Source organism: Gymnodraco acuticeps, unplaced genomic scaffold (assembly GCF_902827175.1).
Source record: "Gymnodraco acuticeps unplaced genomic scaffold, fGymAcu1.1, whole genome shotgun sequence".
In the NCBI taxonomy this organism is placed as follows: domain Eukaryota; kingdom Metazoa; phylum Chordata; class Actinopteri; order Perciformes; family Bathydraconidae; genus Gymnodraco; species Gymnodraco acuticeps.
The window spans coordinates 52,743-70,986 of NW_022991601.1; the positions used below are offsets into that span (position 1 = coordinate 52,743).

Below are 18,244 nucleotides of genomic sequence, written 5' to 3' on the forward strand. Positions count from 1 at the left end.
AAACATTTTGGTAATAAATGTAAGACTGTGAATTAAAGTTTCTTATTTGAACATGATCACAGCATCATTTTTTAAAGTATGATTATAATGTTGTAAAGAGAGAGGGGGAAACCCCTGGTATACTCTCTCCCGGTAGGCTCTGGCCCTCAGGGCTGGGTAAATGGCTCTCGGTAAGGTTATCCTGGAAGGCGTTATTAGGACGTACGGGAATCTTAGACCTAATAGCTTTATTTAGATCTACCTGGAAGGCGTTATTAGGACGTACGGGAATCTTAGACCTAATATCTTTATTTAGATCTATCCTGGAAGGCGTTATTAGGACGTACGGGAATCTTAGACCTACAGTAATAGCTTTATTTAGATCTACCTGGAAGGCGTTATTAGGACGTACGGGAATCTTAGACCTAATAGCTTTATTTAGATCTACCTGGAAGGCGTTATTAGGACGTACGGGAATCTTAGACCTACAGTAATGACACCATAGACCACAATAATAATGTGATAGTGTACAAATGAAGGATCCAGGGGGATGTCAAAATGCTTCCTGCATGGTTTTCAGGAACTGCAACACTAACATTTTATTTAAAATCCAAAGTAACAAGCAATGAAGCAAATATATGCACATTTTAAACATGTGAAAACGCCCTTCACCTCTCTCTCAATCGGCCTCATGTTTTGAGTTCAGTGTGCAGCCAATTAAGCTGATGGGTGTCTGATTGGACGCAGGTGTGCTGCTCTGATGAGGATAATTATCGGCTAGAGTTTAAAAAGCTCCACCGCTCACACCGAACCATAGGCCTACTGTGAGTTTGTCAGGAAGACAGAGAGCAGCTGACCAGGTTCCTGTTATCAGTTTCACTTATGGAGGCCTTTCATTTTCAGGTTATTCTCCTTGTAGGACTCTGTGTTAGCTCCTCTTTTGCTTTCCCGCCCACACAAGATGCTTCGTTTCAGAGCCTTGCGAACACAGGCAGGTCAGAACTCGGGCAGCAGCAGCAGAAGTCTCCGGCTGAGGAACCGCAGCAGGTGAATACCGTCAGAGTGACCTGCCATCCAGACTCTTTGGAGATTGTTATCAAAGCCGATATGTTTGCGGTTGGAGCTCCTGTTGATGGTGACGAGCTACGCCTTGGAGTAGAGACCAACAACCAGTACTGCAGAGCTACAGCGTCTTCAGCAAATGAGTACAGTATCAGTGTTGGACTTGTGGAGTGCGGCACCAGACACTGGGTAACTTTAAATATATTTCATTTCTAATCTGATTCATTATAGCTTCTAGTTTTAAACACGTCTACTCTCCACAGGTAACTGAGGACTCTCTGATCTACACAAACCTCCTCATATACTCTCCTGAGGCTTCTCCATATGGTGTTGTTCGAATGGAAGAGGCTGTAATTCCAATCGAGTGTCATTACGAAAGGTCTGTGTCTCTTTCTGTTTTTAAAGCTCACATTGTAAAAATCTTTGAATGATATATATTTTTTTTAATGCATGTTTTCTGTTTCTTAGGAAGTACAGTTTGTCCAGTTCTTCACTCATGCCTACCTGGATCCCCTTCATGTCGACCCAGGCTACAGTGGAAATGTTGCAGTTTAACTTGAGAATCATGACAAGTGGGTTTTGATAATTTCTCATGTTATGCGTTGTCATGTCTCTATTTGCTCTTAGTACTTTCTTCTGTCCGTGTGCAGGTGACTGGCAGCACAAAAGAGGCTCTAATGTGTTTCATATCGGTGAGCCCATCAGCATCGAGGCCTCGGTCAGAATTGGGCATCACATTGGGCTCCGAGTTTTTGTGAGCAGCTGCGTGGCTACACTGAGCCCTGACATGCACTCCAGCCCCAGGCATGCCTTCATTGAAAATGGGTAAGGCTGCAAATTGCTAAATGGCAAAAAGTAAAGTCTTTTTCTGACCCTAGAGGGAGCTGTGTAATGTGTATAGCTCTTCAAGTGGTTTAATTCAGACGAGAGCAATGCTGACTCGAGTGACAGGTTAATAAAAGATCAGTCCTTTAGTGTCGTCTTCAAGTTAGCCATTAGCTAAGGCTAGCTGCGGTTTGCTTTTAATCTTTTGTATTCTAGTTCCTTTCTGTGCCACTATTGGCAAATGCACAGGTCAGATTTGTGCAGTTCTGACTCTAAATAACTACTTCCAGAACTTGCCTATATGACTAGAAATGTTAGTGGTGGAGTTGCATTGTGGGTAATGTAGACTCTGGTTATAGTAGTCAATGAGTGCTAATTTAGTGTTGCTCTTTTTGTTTGTCCTCATCATAGGTGCTTTGTTGACTCTCAGCTTCCAGGCTCAAGGTCTCAATTCTTAGCCAGGACACAGGATGACAAGCTCCACATGTCCATTGATGCCTTCAGATTTTATAATGAGGACAGAGGGGAGGTGAGGCTCTATTAAATTGCCTTAAACATGATTGTGTGTGCATGTTTCCCAACACCTGCTTTTCTCATAGCTCTACATCACATGTCACCTGAATGCTGTGCCAATAAATAGCACAGATGCAACAACCAAGGCGTGTACTTTTGTGAATGGAAGGCAAGTGAGATCCAGTCTAATATGTCAAATTACACACAAAAAAGAAAGTATTGGTGCTGAATGTTTTTGAATTTATCAGATGGAGGTCCGCTGATGCTCATGACTACTTATGTGGGCAATGCAAAAGACCAATTGAAGTTGAGCAAACTCCCAGCAGCCCGAGCAAGTTTAGGCCTCGAGGGTTTGTGAAGCCAGAAGAGCGTGAACCCCTCTGGAGGAGCGGACTGAAGACCAGTACAGGCATGTAGAAACTTGTATGATTTAATATTGGCTGCAGATGTCGTCATAATGATCAATGTTGACACATGTTTTGGCATAGGTTTTAGACATGATGATGGCTGGGTAACTGAATTAACATGCATTGTGCTGGTTTGTGTTAGTGTGGGAACATCAGGCCAGAGTGGGTCCCATGATGGTCTTGCCAGCCAAGCAGAAAAGCCGGCCCATACCTACAGAGGAGCTTTCTTCCATTCTTGATCAAACCAGCAGATCTACAATGTATGGCAGCCAGTGGAGGAGTGGAATAAACAGAGTTGGTAAGTCAATACCAGTATTCAATTATTCTTTGTTCATTTGAAGCCTTTAACCATCTCTAAATTGAGATTAAAATGGCCCATAATTAAATCTTAATGTTGAATTGTTTTTCTGTCAAAGATCAGAGGAAAGGACTGCTTCCTGATTCATCCTCGACCCAAAACCAGCTGGACGTTCTGACTGTAGCTTCTGCGCAGAATAAAGACGAAGACAAAATGGAACCGACAAAAGGTTAAATGTGAAAAGTCTTAACTCTTTTTTTTAAATGGCACTCTGGAATGCACATTTTACATTAACACATTTCTTCTGCGATTACAGATGATGATGCTGAGGAAGTTCCTGAACTTCTAGAAAAAACCTCTCCTGAGGCCCACCTGCAGTCGAAGACAGCAGTGCTGAACAGTACCCACACAGCGGCGCTGAACAGTACCCACACAGCGGCGCTCGATGAAGTCCTCCAAACTGCTGTGGTTAATGTGGCTGTGCCCCCACTGTTCAACACCACTGCAACAGAATCCGACCTTTCTGAAACAATGGACACAAAGAGATAATAAATTATTCAAATTGTTATTTGTTTGCTTTTTTAATGTTGTAATACAAAAGGAACACTGATGACCTGCTCTCAGCTAAACACAATTAAACTATTTCATATAACGGTGTTACGGCCCCCTACTCCGTGGTAGTGGCTTGTGGGGAGACCCGCAACATAAAAGAAAACACACAGCGTCCAGTAGGCTACTTAACAGCGATCATTTATTTAAATGTACAGCCGTTACTGACACAGGCCAACCGGCAAACGAACAAGGTCTGGAGGACTGGCCAAAAGAAACAAAGGAGGGAGCCCGAGCCAGCCACACCACGGGCCGTAGGACCCAGAGCTTCCCTCCCCTAACAGAAATCTAACAATGCTACGGGAAACTAAATAAAGCCATGAAAACTAGACTACCGGGTCCTCCAGGATACACGTCGGCAAAGGGGTCTACAGATCAAGAACAGCAGAGATTGTCCACGGCATTGGACTGAGAAACTGTTTTGTTGACGGTCGATGTGCACATCAGGCTACAATATAGAAAGAAAAGTTGCTCATAGTGGCACTGACACTAGAAAAGTGGATCACATCACTCCGGTTCTGAGATCATTACACTGGCTTCCAGTCTGCCAAAGAATTGATTTTAAAATACTACTGCTAGTTTTTAAATCACTAAATGGCTTAGGACCGAGGTATATAGACGACCTCCATCACGCATCCAGGAGTTTCAGGTCTTCTGGGTCGGGTCTGCTCTCTGTTCCGAGAATAACCACTAAACATGGAAAAGCAGCTTTTAGTTATTATTCCAACAATTTGGAACAAACTGCCTAAATCGTGCACGTCCGCCGAAACACTTCCTATTTTTAAAACTAAAAACGCACCTATTTGCCGCTGCTTTTAATTGAGCTGCCCATACTCGACGCAGTATGCCTTTTTAGTCATGTATTCTGTACCTGCTGTGTTTATTTATTTAATTTCATTACCTTTGCTTATTATGCCTGTTTTTAAATGCCTTTTTAATAATGTATTTGTTCTTAAATGTCTTTTGCTTTTAATCTGTAGAGCACTTTAAATCGCCACGTGCTGAAAAGTGCTATATAAATAAAATTGCCTTGCCTTGCCATAATGTTCGCTCACTTACATTCTGCTTCGTGGGGTCGGCAACAGGCGGACTGCGGTCCGGACCCAGACGCCGACCTATACGGACCCGGACCTATAATTAATACATTAATAGGGGATTTCAATTTTGACGGGGCAATTCTATTTTAACCGGTGTCGGTACCAGATGTGTTCGGGTGTATTTCCGTCGCATGCATTATACATCCATGCCCCGAACATATCTGGTACCTACACCGGCGGCGAAAGAGAGGAGTGAGCGATACGTGGAGAGAAAGACAGAAGAAGAGGCGAGAGCGCGGCAGAGAGAAGCGGAGAGGAAAGTCTGAAGAGAATATTTAGCGATACAGCGAGAGAAGCAGAGAGGAGAGTGAACAGGCGTGTTAGCGGCAGACAGGGAGATTACACATGGCGCTCTCCAAGAAGAGGAACGTGGACAGTGAGAACAAAGCTTTGAACCCTGAGTGGACTCGTTCATGTTCATCCTGCCCACTGGGAGCACAGAGCCAGTGTGTCTCATTTGTTCAGAGACCGTGGCGCTCATTAAAAGTGCCAAAACGCCACTATGAGACAAAACACAAAGTGTTTGACCAAACATTCCCTCTCAAGTCAGAACTGAGGTCACACAAAATAAGCAGTCTCAGAGCCCAATATGATCAGTCGACAAGGATCTAAAACTAAATATCGTTCCAGGGCAGGCTAACCGAGGCTAACCAATGAGCACCTGTATGTGTGTATGAGAAAGGCCCTGACACCATTTCAGCCCAGATCTAAACTCCTGGCAGGACAACAAGCTCCAGCTCAATTCTCGCACTGAACAAAACAAAGTGAGTGAGGGACTGCAATATAAGAGGGAAAGAAAGAGAGACTTTAAAACTGTTAAATTGTTATGAAACTGTTAAGTCATGATGTGAAACGGTTAACAAAGAGAAAGGAAAACTCAAGCTGCTGCTACACTTTATTTTATTTATGTAAATTAGGACTTTTAAGATGCACATATTTTCAAAAGCTATTTTATTTATTTTCTCTATTTTATTTTTAAATGCAGCCCGAGAGGAACATTACACATATCCACAGTATTTACTGTATATCTGTAGCCTATAGTTCAATGTTAATGGACAATAAGTATTGTTGTTTTTGAATTGTACTTTCTTTATTTGATTGGTAGTCAGTTGTTGATTACATGCAGACGTTGATAAAGCTACAGGTCACTTCAATATATATCACACTAATTCATAAAGCAAGTTAGACATTTTGATGTTCCGGACCTTTGCATGGGGAGATTTTCTCTAACTGGACCTCGTTGAATTTTAGTTGAATACCCCTGGGCCCTGTTCTATACCATACGGGGGGTTCTGAATAAATCAGTGATTTTAGCACATTTCGCTGCCTTTTTGTTGCAGGATGGGGGTCCATCCTTCCACAATAATTAACCTTGCCGTCAGTTTCAGTCGGTCCAGTCAGGGACGGCGGGTACTGTAGGCTAGGGAAGGCTAAGCCTTCCCAAATATTTGTGTCACTGCATCCTGGTAAAATACAAATATAATGTATAAAGTTTGTGTCTTTGACATTAGCGCTGCTATGCAGCCACCTGTGCCCTGTACTACGAAGCCAGTTCAACAGACCATGGATATGTTTGAGTTATCTTAACTAACCCTAACAAACAAAATCTCGCTAAGTGGTCCTACGACGCTGGTTATCAACTCGGTAAATCAAGCCAGGGATTCTTTCTCCAGCTGAGAGCGTGTTCACGTGAAAGGGGCGGGGTTAGCAACATTTGACCAATCACAAACAGGGACAAGTGTACCGACAGCGCAGCGTCATACTTCATTAATGAAAAGTAAACTAATATTAGACAAATATGAACTTTAAACATCCATGACTTAAACATATAATCCAGGATACACGCCACATAGTTGCACCTGCAAGGAGAATAACAACTGGTTAAAAAATAACTACAGAGTGTTTGAAAGCGTACAACAGGTTTATGATATCACGAGTGGATCTGACTTTAATTACATTTGAGTTGAGTGTTTCGTCAAATGTGTTGCTTAAAATAATACTTCTGCATACAGTATGTGACAATGTAAGTGTTGCACGGCCAGATACGGCTCGAGAAGCTGACTCAGGTAAGGAAATATGATATATTATGATATTATATGATCGATGATCTGATTGATGATGTCATATGAATGATACGTGCGACACGTCGGCGTCTTCCCTGCATACGGCAGTTTAAACTGTATTTCCTTTATCCTGTAATATGACTTGATAGATTTAAACTCCGCACACTGAGTTCTGATTGTTCAGCAGGCGGTGCTTGTACACATCTTGTATTCACCAAGATGTTACAGTGCTTTCACTGAGTTGATCTCTTTTCTATAGACGCCTATGGGTCCAGTCCACACTAATGTAAACAGCAGTGCGCTGGTCTCGTGAGAAATGGAGAGTGGAACAACCAATCACATCTTCAATATTCTCCTGAAATTGAAATGTGCCCATTCGCTAGTCTGACAGGTGCGTGGTTCACTGCGCCTCATACCGGTGCAACTTCACAAATATATGCCGCATTAATGGATTTGGCCTGCAGTCACCGCATCTGGGCTGAATTACACACGTATTATTTTAGTCCTGTGTGTTTATTAGAGGCCATGTAAGCAGGCCACATCATATTGCGTTGCGTTCACAAGACATACAAGCCACAAACTGGCAATCGAAACATGCTACAACCTGAGGGACAGTGAATGAGACACACAGACACACCCACACACACCTTGAGGGAGGGAGGGACAGCTGATCGCCGTGCAGCAAACAGCTGTTCCCGAGCAGAGAGAGAGAGCTACTGCACAACTCTTATTAATCACCGTACCAGGTAGGCTACTATACAATGCTGACGGAGGCGAGACGTACGTTATTCACACGCTTATCCACACGTAAGTCATTCACGCGCTAATGCACACTGAAGAAAATTGAAGTAACGTGATACAGCAAAAAGTTTAATACAGCGTATTTTTGGTATATTCATTTTAATGTCCCCTGATATATAAGAAGTGTGTTTTTATATATTAATGTGTGTACTTAATTACTTTGTATTTAATAGTAGCAGTTTATATGAACAAGAAGCTGGAGAGATGAGAAGTGAAAACTTCCCTGTTAGGAGAAGTGGAGGGGACAGAGAGGAAATACCCTTATATAGACATATGCTATAGACAGCAGAGAGTAGAATGTGTGTGTATGCATTGCAGGAGCCATAGGCTGTATAATAACTGCTCAATTTATACTGGTGCTTGTGTTTTTATTGATTTCTTTCTGTTTTATTCTTTCAGGTTGTGAGTACTAAATTGCCACAACATTGTGAAGTAGTTGGCTTAAATGTGTTTAAATTACTCTATGTGAAATAAGGAGCAGGTTTGCATGACAGGAGACTAAAGATGTGGGGAGAGGATACATTCTTATCTAAACACAGAATGCCAAGTAGCTGGAACGATACATGTCTAAAATATATGTATGTGTTTAATTACTTTGTATCAATAGTCTGTGTAACAAGGGAGTTGGAAATATGAGGAGTAAAACCATTGTATTTGGAGTAAGATGTGAGCAGGGGAATGTCCTTATTTGAAGATAGCTCAGATCTCTGGAATGAGTGTGCGTGACACATCCTAAGGAAAAATGAGGGTGCGTTCTCTATAGATGTTAATATTCTACTATTTCACTGCTTGAGAGCAGAGGTAATGTTTTCCTCGTTATTATTGATATTAAAGTAACGTACATATATTGCTTGTATTAGTCAACTATAACAACTATACCAAAAGTATGTGAAACTGTGTGTACATTGAACTAAGGGGAGAGGGGGCCACAGAGAGGGAAGTCTCTGCAAAATGTGTGGGTATGTGAAAGTACACCCAATGCGTCTGTTTTACCTTAAATGGTAAAATACTCTTGTTTCCGGATCATCTCGGCTGGCTCGCGCTGATACGCTACGAAAGCCCATCGTTTGTATGGGGCCAATAGATGACCTGTATGGGAGGACCATCCACACAGCTCCTCCCGTTGTTCTTACAATATCTCCTGTTGAGTCCTTGTGTCCGGCCTCTTTCCTCCTGCCGTCAAGATGATGATGTTCTCCCGGCATTAGGACCAGAGCAGGGGTGAGCCTACCCCTTTTAAAAGTGTATTGTATTCTTACCTTTTATCATTAAAACAGATTATTGGTTATTGGTTATCTGGTGCTTTGAATTCCTTCCTTTTATGATTTTACAAGATGCTCACCAAACGAACACGCGGAGCCGAGGTGGGCCTTAAACCACTCAGACTCCAACAACACGCACGTCGTTCACGCGTATATGCACACGCACGTTATCAACACGTTATCAACACGTTATCAACACGTTATCAACACGCATATCTAAAGATAGCACTTTCAAAGCTACGCCGCCGCCACGTGAGCGCGTACTTTGAGCGCACCTATGATACGTTGCCGTGACGTCTGACAACGTTGTGACGTCGCCTGTATTGTAAATCAACCCATTCAAAATTGATGGAGGCGTTGGCGCACGTTGACACATTAGCTCTCCGCTCAGTTAGCTTAGATATCTGTTCTTTGGCACAAATCACACCTCATAGACCTGTGCACATCAGACAGCTTGTGCAGCTGTTCTTCACGTGCACGGGTGTATTGATGAATGCATGATAGAAGAGGTGGTTAACGTTTAACCTGTTAAACCCGAACGGGGACCCTGGTTTTTTTTTTCACGACACTGTGTCTCAGGGCATCTTAATATTTAAAAACCTATTAATGTGTTATACCAGATTAACGAGAAGAATCTCAGCTAACTGACAATACGAACCATTTTTACCGAAACAAAACACAAGTCTCACAAGAAGCGTTAGCATTAGCCCTTAGCTAAAACGGGCAGATGCTACTCCCGGTGCTAACTAGCAAAAATGATCTTTAAAACTTAATATTTTCTGCACAAACTACATATCATCTGAAAGCTGATACTCCACAGATTATGTTGTTATAAGTATCATCACTGTAGGACACAAACTCAGTGAGCTAGCAGCCAGAACAGAGAAGAACAAAAACAACAGTTTTCAAAACCATAACAATAATTATGTCTTGCTGTTTTGTGATCAAAGCTCGTGTTCAAGGGAATAAAAACGCTGCTTAAGGTTAATCCCATGTCTCTTAGTCACTTTAGAATAGTTCCTGATAATCTATCATTACATTCATGGCAGCAGAGTAGGTATAAAGTTTCGCAGTCCCGAGCTAATGCTGTCTCACGTGCTGTTTACGCAAACCTCTCTCTACTTGACGTAAGTGTTTAGTGGGACTTAATAACTGTCACTTGATTCTATTGGCTCTAACTGTTCAGAAAAGGTGTCAATCACCCAAATCGACCAATGGGTTCCAAAGATATGATCCTGCGTAGTATAAACTACGCCTGCTCCGGCTCCATTACAGATTACGCAGCCAGAAGGGAGAGCTTCACCACCGAGCAGGTGCTAGAGATGCTAGCTGACGATAGCGGGGCTATGATCATACCAGATGACTCTTCGTCGGATGATGAAGATCTCCTCCAGCCAGACCTGGATCCGGACAGTAGTGACTCGGATGTTGAACTTCCACCACGGGAAAGGTATGTAATCTCTCTGTTTTTATATATTACTTATGTGTTTGGTGGAACTGCGTCACAGTGCTAGCTTAGCCAAGAAGCTACAGGAATGATTAGGCAAAATGCTAAATAGTGTTACTTGTCTTTTTGGAGTTACATTTTCTAAATGAATGGCCAGTGAATTAATATACATGTGTTTACTTATTTATTTGGTGTAATATTATTCATTTATAGTCCAATATTATCCTTTTTATATATTACTTTTGTGTTTGGTGGAACTGCATCACAGTGTTAGCTTAGCCAACAGGAATGATTAGCCAAAATGCTAAATAGTGTTACTTGTCTTTTTGGAGTTACATTTTCTAAATGAATGGCCAGTGAATGAATATATATATGTGTTTACTTATTTATTTGGTGTAATATTATTCATTTATAGTCCAATATTATCCTATAAGTATAAGCCAGTGAATTAATCTAATCTCTTTGTTTTTCCACATTTGTTAGATGAGGAGTGACCCCAGCAGGACAAAGCCACACACCCAGAAGACTTTCAGGGAGCAGCTTGCTGCAGAATTGTTGGAGTTTGCTGAAGGCCCTGCTGAAGGCCCTGCTGAAGGCCCTGCTGAAGGCCCTGCTGAAGGCCCTGCTGAAGGCCCTGCTGAAGGCCCTGCTGAAGGCCCTGCTGAAGGCCCTGCTGAAGGCCCTGCTGAAGGCCCTGCACCTCCACCACCCCCTCCTCCACCACTCACATGCATGCCCGAGTATTATGGGGAAGATGCCACAAAGGTCAGGAAGAACTGCAGGAGGTGCCTAGATGCTGGACTCAAAAGGGTGAAGACACCTGTGTACTGCAGGAAGTGCCAGGTCCCTCTGTGCTTCACTGTCAAAAAGAACTGTTTCAGGGAGTGGCACGACCTAAATACTGGAACATTCAGGTAGGTATAAAGTTCAGGTAGGTATAACGTTTTGCGAGTGTTTATTTAAAAAAAAATACTTGTTGTTTTTATATACCTAGTGTGATTTTATTGTATAGTGTGTTGGTAAAATATTTGTTGTTTTTACAAACCTACAGTGTGGTTTTATTGTATAGTACGTTGGTAAAATGTTTGAAATAAATCTGCCCCAGTTGGAGTCAAATGTTACCTATGTTTCCGTTTTTTTTATTGTGCAAGTACACCTACACACACTGACCTACAGTGTGGTTTTATTGTATAGTGTGTTGGTACAGTTACATACACACACAGCTACACTTACACAGCTACACATTCCCACACAGCTACACTTACACACCTACACATACCCACACAGCTACACTTACACATACACACCTACACATACACACACACACCTACACTTACACACGCCTACACACAGGGGCGGACTGGGACTAAAATTCAGCCCTGGAAACTGACCCAGTCCGGCCACATGAAATGTCAAATGTTAGAAATTCGCTGTTTATTATTTAAAGTTTTACGTCCGATTCGCTCCTTTTTTCCTCTCTGTACACAGCTCCAGTTTGGGCATTGGCCTGTCATCAGATTTCATTTTTAGTTGCTGCTGTAGCGGAAGTTTAGTACAATTATTTTTTTATGAAATTCTCCACCCTCCATAATTGCAATTGCTTCAGTTGCTTACTACTTTTTAAGGGTGGTGATGACAGTTACAGTACGAACTGAAGTTGATGCGATTTGATTGGATTGTGAGGCATGATTGAGCCTCATCTGATTGGTCAATCCCTCAATTTCTTTTCAACAAGGGAAGCCAATTTTGGCTAGCCTCCTCTCGCAACAGAGAGTGCAATACTGTTTCATCATAACATCTAGAGGGGCGCTGTTTCACTCTTTGTAAAATACTCAAAGAGAATGGGGGAGAGACGGGCCGGCAGAATAATTACCGAAACTAAACAAAGTGTTTTTATTTATTTATTAAAATTATAACTACAATCCAAAAAAACAGGGGAAGCCTGACTTCCCTTGACCTCCAGGAGAAAACGCCACTGAGTTCAAGGGATAATTCTCACCCACCTCTTGCTCGTGCCCTGCACTTGTATGTGCCAGTTGAGATGGTTCTTCCACCAGCTCAACTCTGTCCCTCATCATGAACGCAGGAGGCTGGCTGTATATCTGAACTCGTGCCCTCATCATTCTCTTCATCATCTTGCACTTGTTCTAAGCTGCTGATGATAGTGCTTGTAGCAGCGCTGCTGCCAAAAAGGTCTGTCAATTTGCGACATTGATATGCTTCACCTGCGAGTGACTTCACCTTTTTCTCTCTTGCCTTCTCGGCCCCACCTTTTTCTTTTTGTTTTCTTTGATTTGTATCCATGTTTTTTCATTCTCCCTGGCTGCTTCTCAGGTCGATTAAATGAAATCCTTGCTTCCCTCACTTGCGTCGTTTCCCTGCGTTTAGTCCCTCCCACCAGGGAAGCATGGAGGGACGCAAGGAAACCACGAGAAGCAGGGAAATGAGTTTTAAGAGCAATGGGACGTCCTTTCCTCCGGAGCGTCACGTGAAGCGACGTCCGTTTGTGATGACGCTGCACAGCTGTTCGTCTGGCAGCAGCTCTGTCCCCGTTATTTCCACAAACACCCCCCCGCCTCTGTTAGTACACATTTACTGACATAAACATTAGTATCATCTGTTGTAGATCCAAATACATGAAATAAAATAAGAAGTCATTCTCAAAAAAGATAAACGCCATTCTTAAAATGTATTTAAAGGAACAATAGTTTGATTAATATTGATTAGAGTGCACAATAGAAATAAAATAATTGAGAGAAGGAAAAGAGATATGTTATCTATCAAAACCCAGTTAGATTAACATTCATTGGATTGCACACTTTGTTTTTTTGTGTGGATATGTAGCACATTAACATTTTAATAGCACTTAATGACTGAATGGGAATGACAATAAATGAAAATGTAAAACGAAAAAAGCGATCATGAAAATGTTTCCAAAAAATGAATAAAATGATTTTTGACCACTTTGTTGTTCAGATATATCACATATTTGTAACTAAATGATACATGAATTGAAACAAAACATGGTAGGCTATAGACTGAGGAGTGACTCCCGTGAGGTTCATGTATTTTCTTCACTGCTCTCATGTCAAGAAGCATCAGATCAGTGCATGCACTGCCTCGTCCAATCAGTGAGCGATACACAGTAAGGGGGCGGGGTGAGTATCTGAGGATTTCATCGGAGGATGGTCTGGTGGTTCCTCGGTTATCGCTCCTCCATGATCGCTCCTCGATCCTCGATCCTCGGTCCTCCGGCAGAAATAAGAGCCATGGGACGGTACTCAAGATGGCGCAGGCAAATCAACTTCCGGTGAGACCGAGGAGCGAGGAAATGAAAATAGTCGACCTGAGAAGCAGCCCCTGTCTGCCGCGGCGTCTAATCCCTTCGCTTCGTGTGGGCGGTCTTTTTTCTTCTTCGTGTGTGATTATTTGACAGATAAGAACCACACAACTGCATTAGCGCCCTCTGTCGGCCGTCAGTGCAATTTATATGATGACGTTAAACTATTTTTTTTTTTTAAAGGGCCGGCCGGCCGTCAACGGACCTTGACGGCCGGCCGTTCTGTGGTTCTCCAGATTCTACAGATGGCCAGTCCGCCCCTGCCTACACACACTCACACAACATTTAAAAAAAATGGATGGAATGAATACCTATAGTGATGATTCAATGTAATACAATGATTTGTATAGTCTGGTACCTGAAAAAGGTCAAATGGCACTGATGGAACCAAATGTGCCCAAAGCTTATTCTGCCTGGACTTTATTTTCATAAACCTCTCTAAAAAGGTAAAATGTCACTTGTTTTGCCTCAATCTTGATACAGGGTACTTATTATATGTTATACTTTGGATTCTTAAAGCTTTTAGGTTACTAACCCATCATTCAAGGTTGGTCTTCACCAGAGTTGGGTGTAACGCGTTACTGTAATAATATTACTTTTGTCGGTAACGGAGTCGTGTAACGCGTTACTTTGATAATTTAGTAATCACACTACAGTTACTAACATTGCCCCGACACGCGTTACTTCGTTACTTTTATAAAATAATCACACTCACTGACAGACTAGAGGGGTTTCCGCCGCACGTTTATATACATGTAGGCCTATGTAATCTGCGCGATTTGCGAGACCACATCTCCACGTGCAGTGCTGCATAAACATGGCTGAGTCTTTTCATCTGTAAACTCCCTCAACGGGGCCGCTCGCTCTCTTTTGTTGATCGCCCTCTCACGGGTGAACAGTTCAATGTCCCGCTTCATTGTAGGAATTCTGCCATGTCTCTACCACTTTAGTTTGACCATCTCTGTTACTAAGTTATGGAATACTAAATACATAAGTAATTAGATACCTTACCGTTATGCGCTCATAAAGAATGATAAGAATAATGCGTCTTGAACTGGTTTCATTAATTAGTGTCTTGACGTTTCACAGACTGTTAGCTTGTTGTGTGGCTGGTAGCCTATTTGAGAGCATATAAAAAGAAAGACTTGTGTTATGTCTTCCTAAATGCAATAGTAATTGGGGGTGCAAGTGGAGTCTCGCAGAGGCAAAACTGTGGCGCGCACACTGTAGGTGCGCCGCAGTCTGCGTGATCTGCCTGTAGGGAGGGGCGGGCCGGCCCTGCGAGTAAAGTAACGAGTAAAGTAACGAGTGTAGAGAGTAACGAAGTAGTGTAATATATTACTTTTTTTTAAAGTAATATGTAATATATTACTTTTTTTTAGTAACGACCCCATCTCTGGTCTTCACTATAAGTAATGGGTTTTCTTTAGGCGGAGACAGGAATTTACATTTTGTTGCTATGTTCCATCTGAATTTACTCTGACACAGAAAAATCTATATTGATTCTGACACTTCTACATCCAACTCACAGATGTAACCTCGCTTTGATAACAACAATTATTCATATAAACCTTTTAGAAGTGAAGTTATAGTCATTTGTTCTGGGAATGTAATTTTCGAGCCTGAAACCTGAAAAACAGGCTCTGGGTTTAACAGGTTAAAGGCAGTGTGTTTAATGCAGCCTCTATTTCATGATATGATTCATATATTGGAAAAACTGACAATGCAATCTTCTTTTAAATGTGGAGAGGAGATGAGGTTTCCCCGTGTCCTCCTCTCTGCTGGTTCAATCAGGGAATTCAGATCAGTGACCACACGTCGCTGAGAGGGTTCAGTCCTGCAGATCTACCAACTATAATAGATGTAGTCAAACATAGTTATTTAGGGATGTAAGACATTTAGTAATTAAGAAAACTAAGTTCCTCTTTAAAGACTCAATGCCACGGTAACAACCCTAAGCCTCTTTAAATAGTGTCAGCATACTGGTTTCATAATTACCTCTTTAAAACACCTGGATTCATTCAAATGTCCCACTGGATATGAACGCATCACGACAACGTTGTAATTTACCTTCAACCAATACAGATTTTTACAAAAAAAGAACTTGAACGCATCATAATGTGTACTTTAAAGAGTCCTCTCCTGCTGATATTCAGGTGTATTATATCAGTATGTAGTGTCTCTACTTTAAAGAGTCCTCTCCTGCTGATGTTCAGGTGTATATCAGTATGTAGTGTCTCTACTTTAAAGAGTCCTCTCCTGCTGATGTTCAGGTGTATATCAGTGTGTAGTGTCTCTACTTTAAAGAGTCCTCTCCTGCTGATGTTCAGGTGTATATCAGTGTGTAGTGTCTCTACTTTAAAGAGTCCTCTCCTGCTGATGTTCAGGTGTATATCAGTATGAAGCGTCTCTACTTTAAAGAGTCCGCTCCTGCTAATGTTCAGGTGTATATCAGTATGTAGTGTCTCTACTTTAAAGAGTCCTCTCCCGCTGATATTCAGGTGTATTATATCAGTATGTAGTGTCTCTACTTTAAAGAGTCCTCTCCTGCTGATGTTCAGGTGTATATCAGTATGTTGTGTCTCTAATTTAAAGAGTCCTCTCCTGCTGATGTTCAGGTGTATATCAGTATGTAGTGTCTCACTTTAAAGAGTCCTCTCCTGCTGATGTTCAGGTGTATATCAGTATGTAGTGTCTCTACTTTAAAGAGTCCTCTCCTGCTGATGTTCAGGTGTATATCAGTGTGTAGTGTCTCTACTTTAAAGAGTCCTCTCCTGCTGATGTTCAGGTGTATATCAGTGTGTAGTGTCTCTACTTTAAAGAGTCCTCTCCTGCTAATGTTCAGGTGTATATCAGTATGTAGTGTCTCTACTTTAAAGAGTCCTCTCCCGCTGATGTTCAGGTGTATATCAGTATGTAGTGTCTCTACTTTAAAGAGTCCTTTCCTGCTGATGTTCAGGTGTATATCAGTATGTAGTATCTCTACTTTAAAGAGTCCTCTCCCGCTGATGTTCAGGTGTGGTTTTCAGAGAGGAAACAAAGAGAAAACCAGCAAGGCAAGGCAAGTTTATTTATATAGCACTTTTCAACACAAGGCAATTCAAAGTGCTTTACAAAAGATGAAAGACATTAAGAAAATGGCATTTAAAATCAGTCATTAAAAAGAAAAGCTAATAAAATAAACATTAAAAGAAAAAATACATGGATAAAAGTTACAGTGCAGTTTAAGATGTGAATAGTTCAATTAAAAGCAGCGACAAAAAGAAAAGTCTTCAGCCTGGATTTAAAAGTAGTCAGAGTTGCAGCGGACCTGCAGGTTTCTGGGAGTTTGTTCCAGATATTTGGAGCATAATAACTGAACGCTGCTTCTCCATGTTTAGTTCTGACTCTGGGGACAGAAAGCTGACCAGTCCCTGAAGACCTGAGAGAGCTGGATGGTTCATAATTTAGCAGTAGGTCAGAAATGTATTTTGGGCCTAAACCATTCAAAGCTTTATAAACCAGTAGCAGTATTTTGAAATCTATTATTTGACACACAGGAAGCCAGTGTAAAAACTTCAGAACAGGAGTGATGTGATCCACTTTCTTAGTGTTAGTGAGGACTCGAGCAGCAGCGTTCTGAATTTGCTGCAGCTTTCTAATAGATTTTTTAGTGAGACCTGTAACGACACCATTGCAGTAGTCCAGTCTACTGAAGATAAAAGCATGGACAAGTTTTTCCAAATCCTGCTGTGACATTAGTCTTTTAATCCTAGATATGTTCTTTAGGTGATAGTAGGCTGATTTAGTAACTGTTTTAATGTGACTGTTGAAACTCAGGTCAGAGTCCATGACTACACCTAGATTTCTGGCTTTATCTGTTGTTTTGAACATTGCAGACTGAAGCTCAGCGCTAACTTTTATACGTTCTGCCTTGGCTCCAAAGACCATTACTTCAGTTTTATCTTTGTTTAATTGGAGAAAGTTCTGAGACATCCAGTCATTGATTTGTTCAATGCACTTACTCAGTGTTTGAATTGGAGCATAGTCTCCTGGTGAAATTGTTACATACATTTGTGTGTCATCGGCATAGCTATGGTAACTTATTTAGTTGTTTTTCATTATCTGAGCCAGTGGTAGCATGTAGACGTTAAAGAGAAGAGGCCCCAAGATGGAGCCTTGAGGTACCCCACATGTCATATTTGTCAACTCAGATGTGTATTTACTGATAGAAACAAAGTTGTTTCTGTCCTTTAAGTAGGATTCAAACCAATTTAGAACTGTTTCCTAAAGTTCCACCCAGTTTTCCAGTCGGTCTAGTAATATGTTGTGGTCAACAGTGTCAAACGCAGCACTGAGATCTAATAATACTAACACTGAAGTTCTGCCACTGTCTGTGTTTAAGTGGATGTCATTGAATACCTTTACAAGAGCAGTCTCAGTGCTGTGGTTTGGATGAAAGCCTGACTGGAACACATCAAAACAACTATTTAAATGAAATAAATTACTCAACTGTTGAAAAACAACTTTTTCAATGATTTTACCGAGAAATGGCAGGTTTG

General features: G+C 41.6%; 1 protein-coding gene across 1 annotated transcript; it reads left to right on the top strand.

Moving 5' to 3' along the window:
- Window positions 1–861: 861 nt before the first annotated feature.
- Window positions 862–3,650, top strand: LOC117533952 (zona pellucida sperm-binding protein 3-like). The gene is made up of 10 exons (XM_034197984.1): window positions 862–1,230; window positions 1,305–1,420; window positions 1,510–1,613; window positions 1,692–1,866; window positions 2,278–2,395; window positions 2,466–2,548; window positions 2,628–2,788; window positions 2,929–3,084; window positions 3,203–3,313; window positions 3,401–3,650. The coding sequence occupies exons 1-10, from the start codon at window positions 862–864 to the stop codon at window positions 3,631–3,633; spliced, it is 1,626 nt and encodes a 541-aa protein (XP_034053875.1). The 3' UTR covers window positions 3,634–3,650.
- Window positions 3,651–18,244: the final 14,594 nt, after the last annotated feature.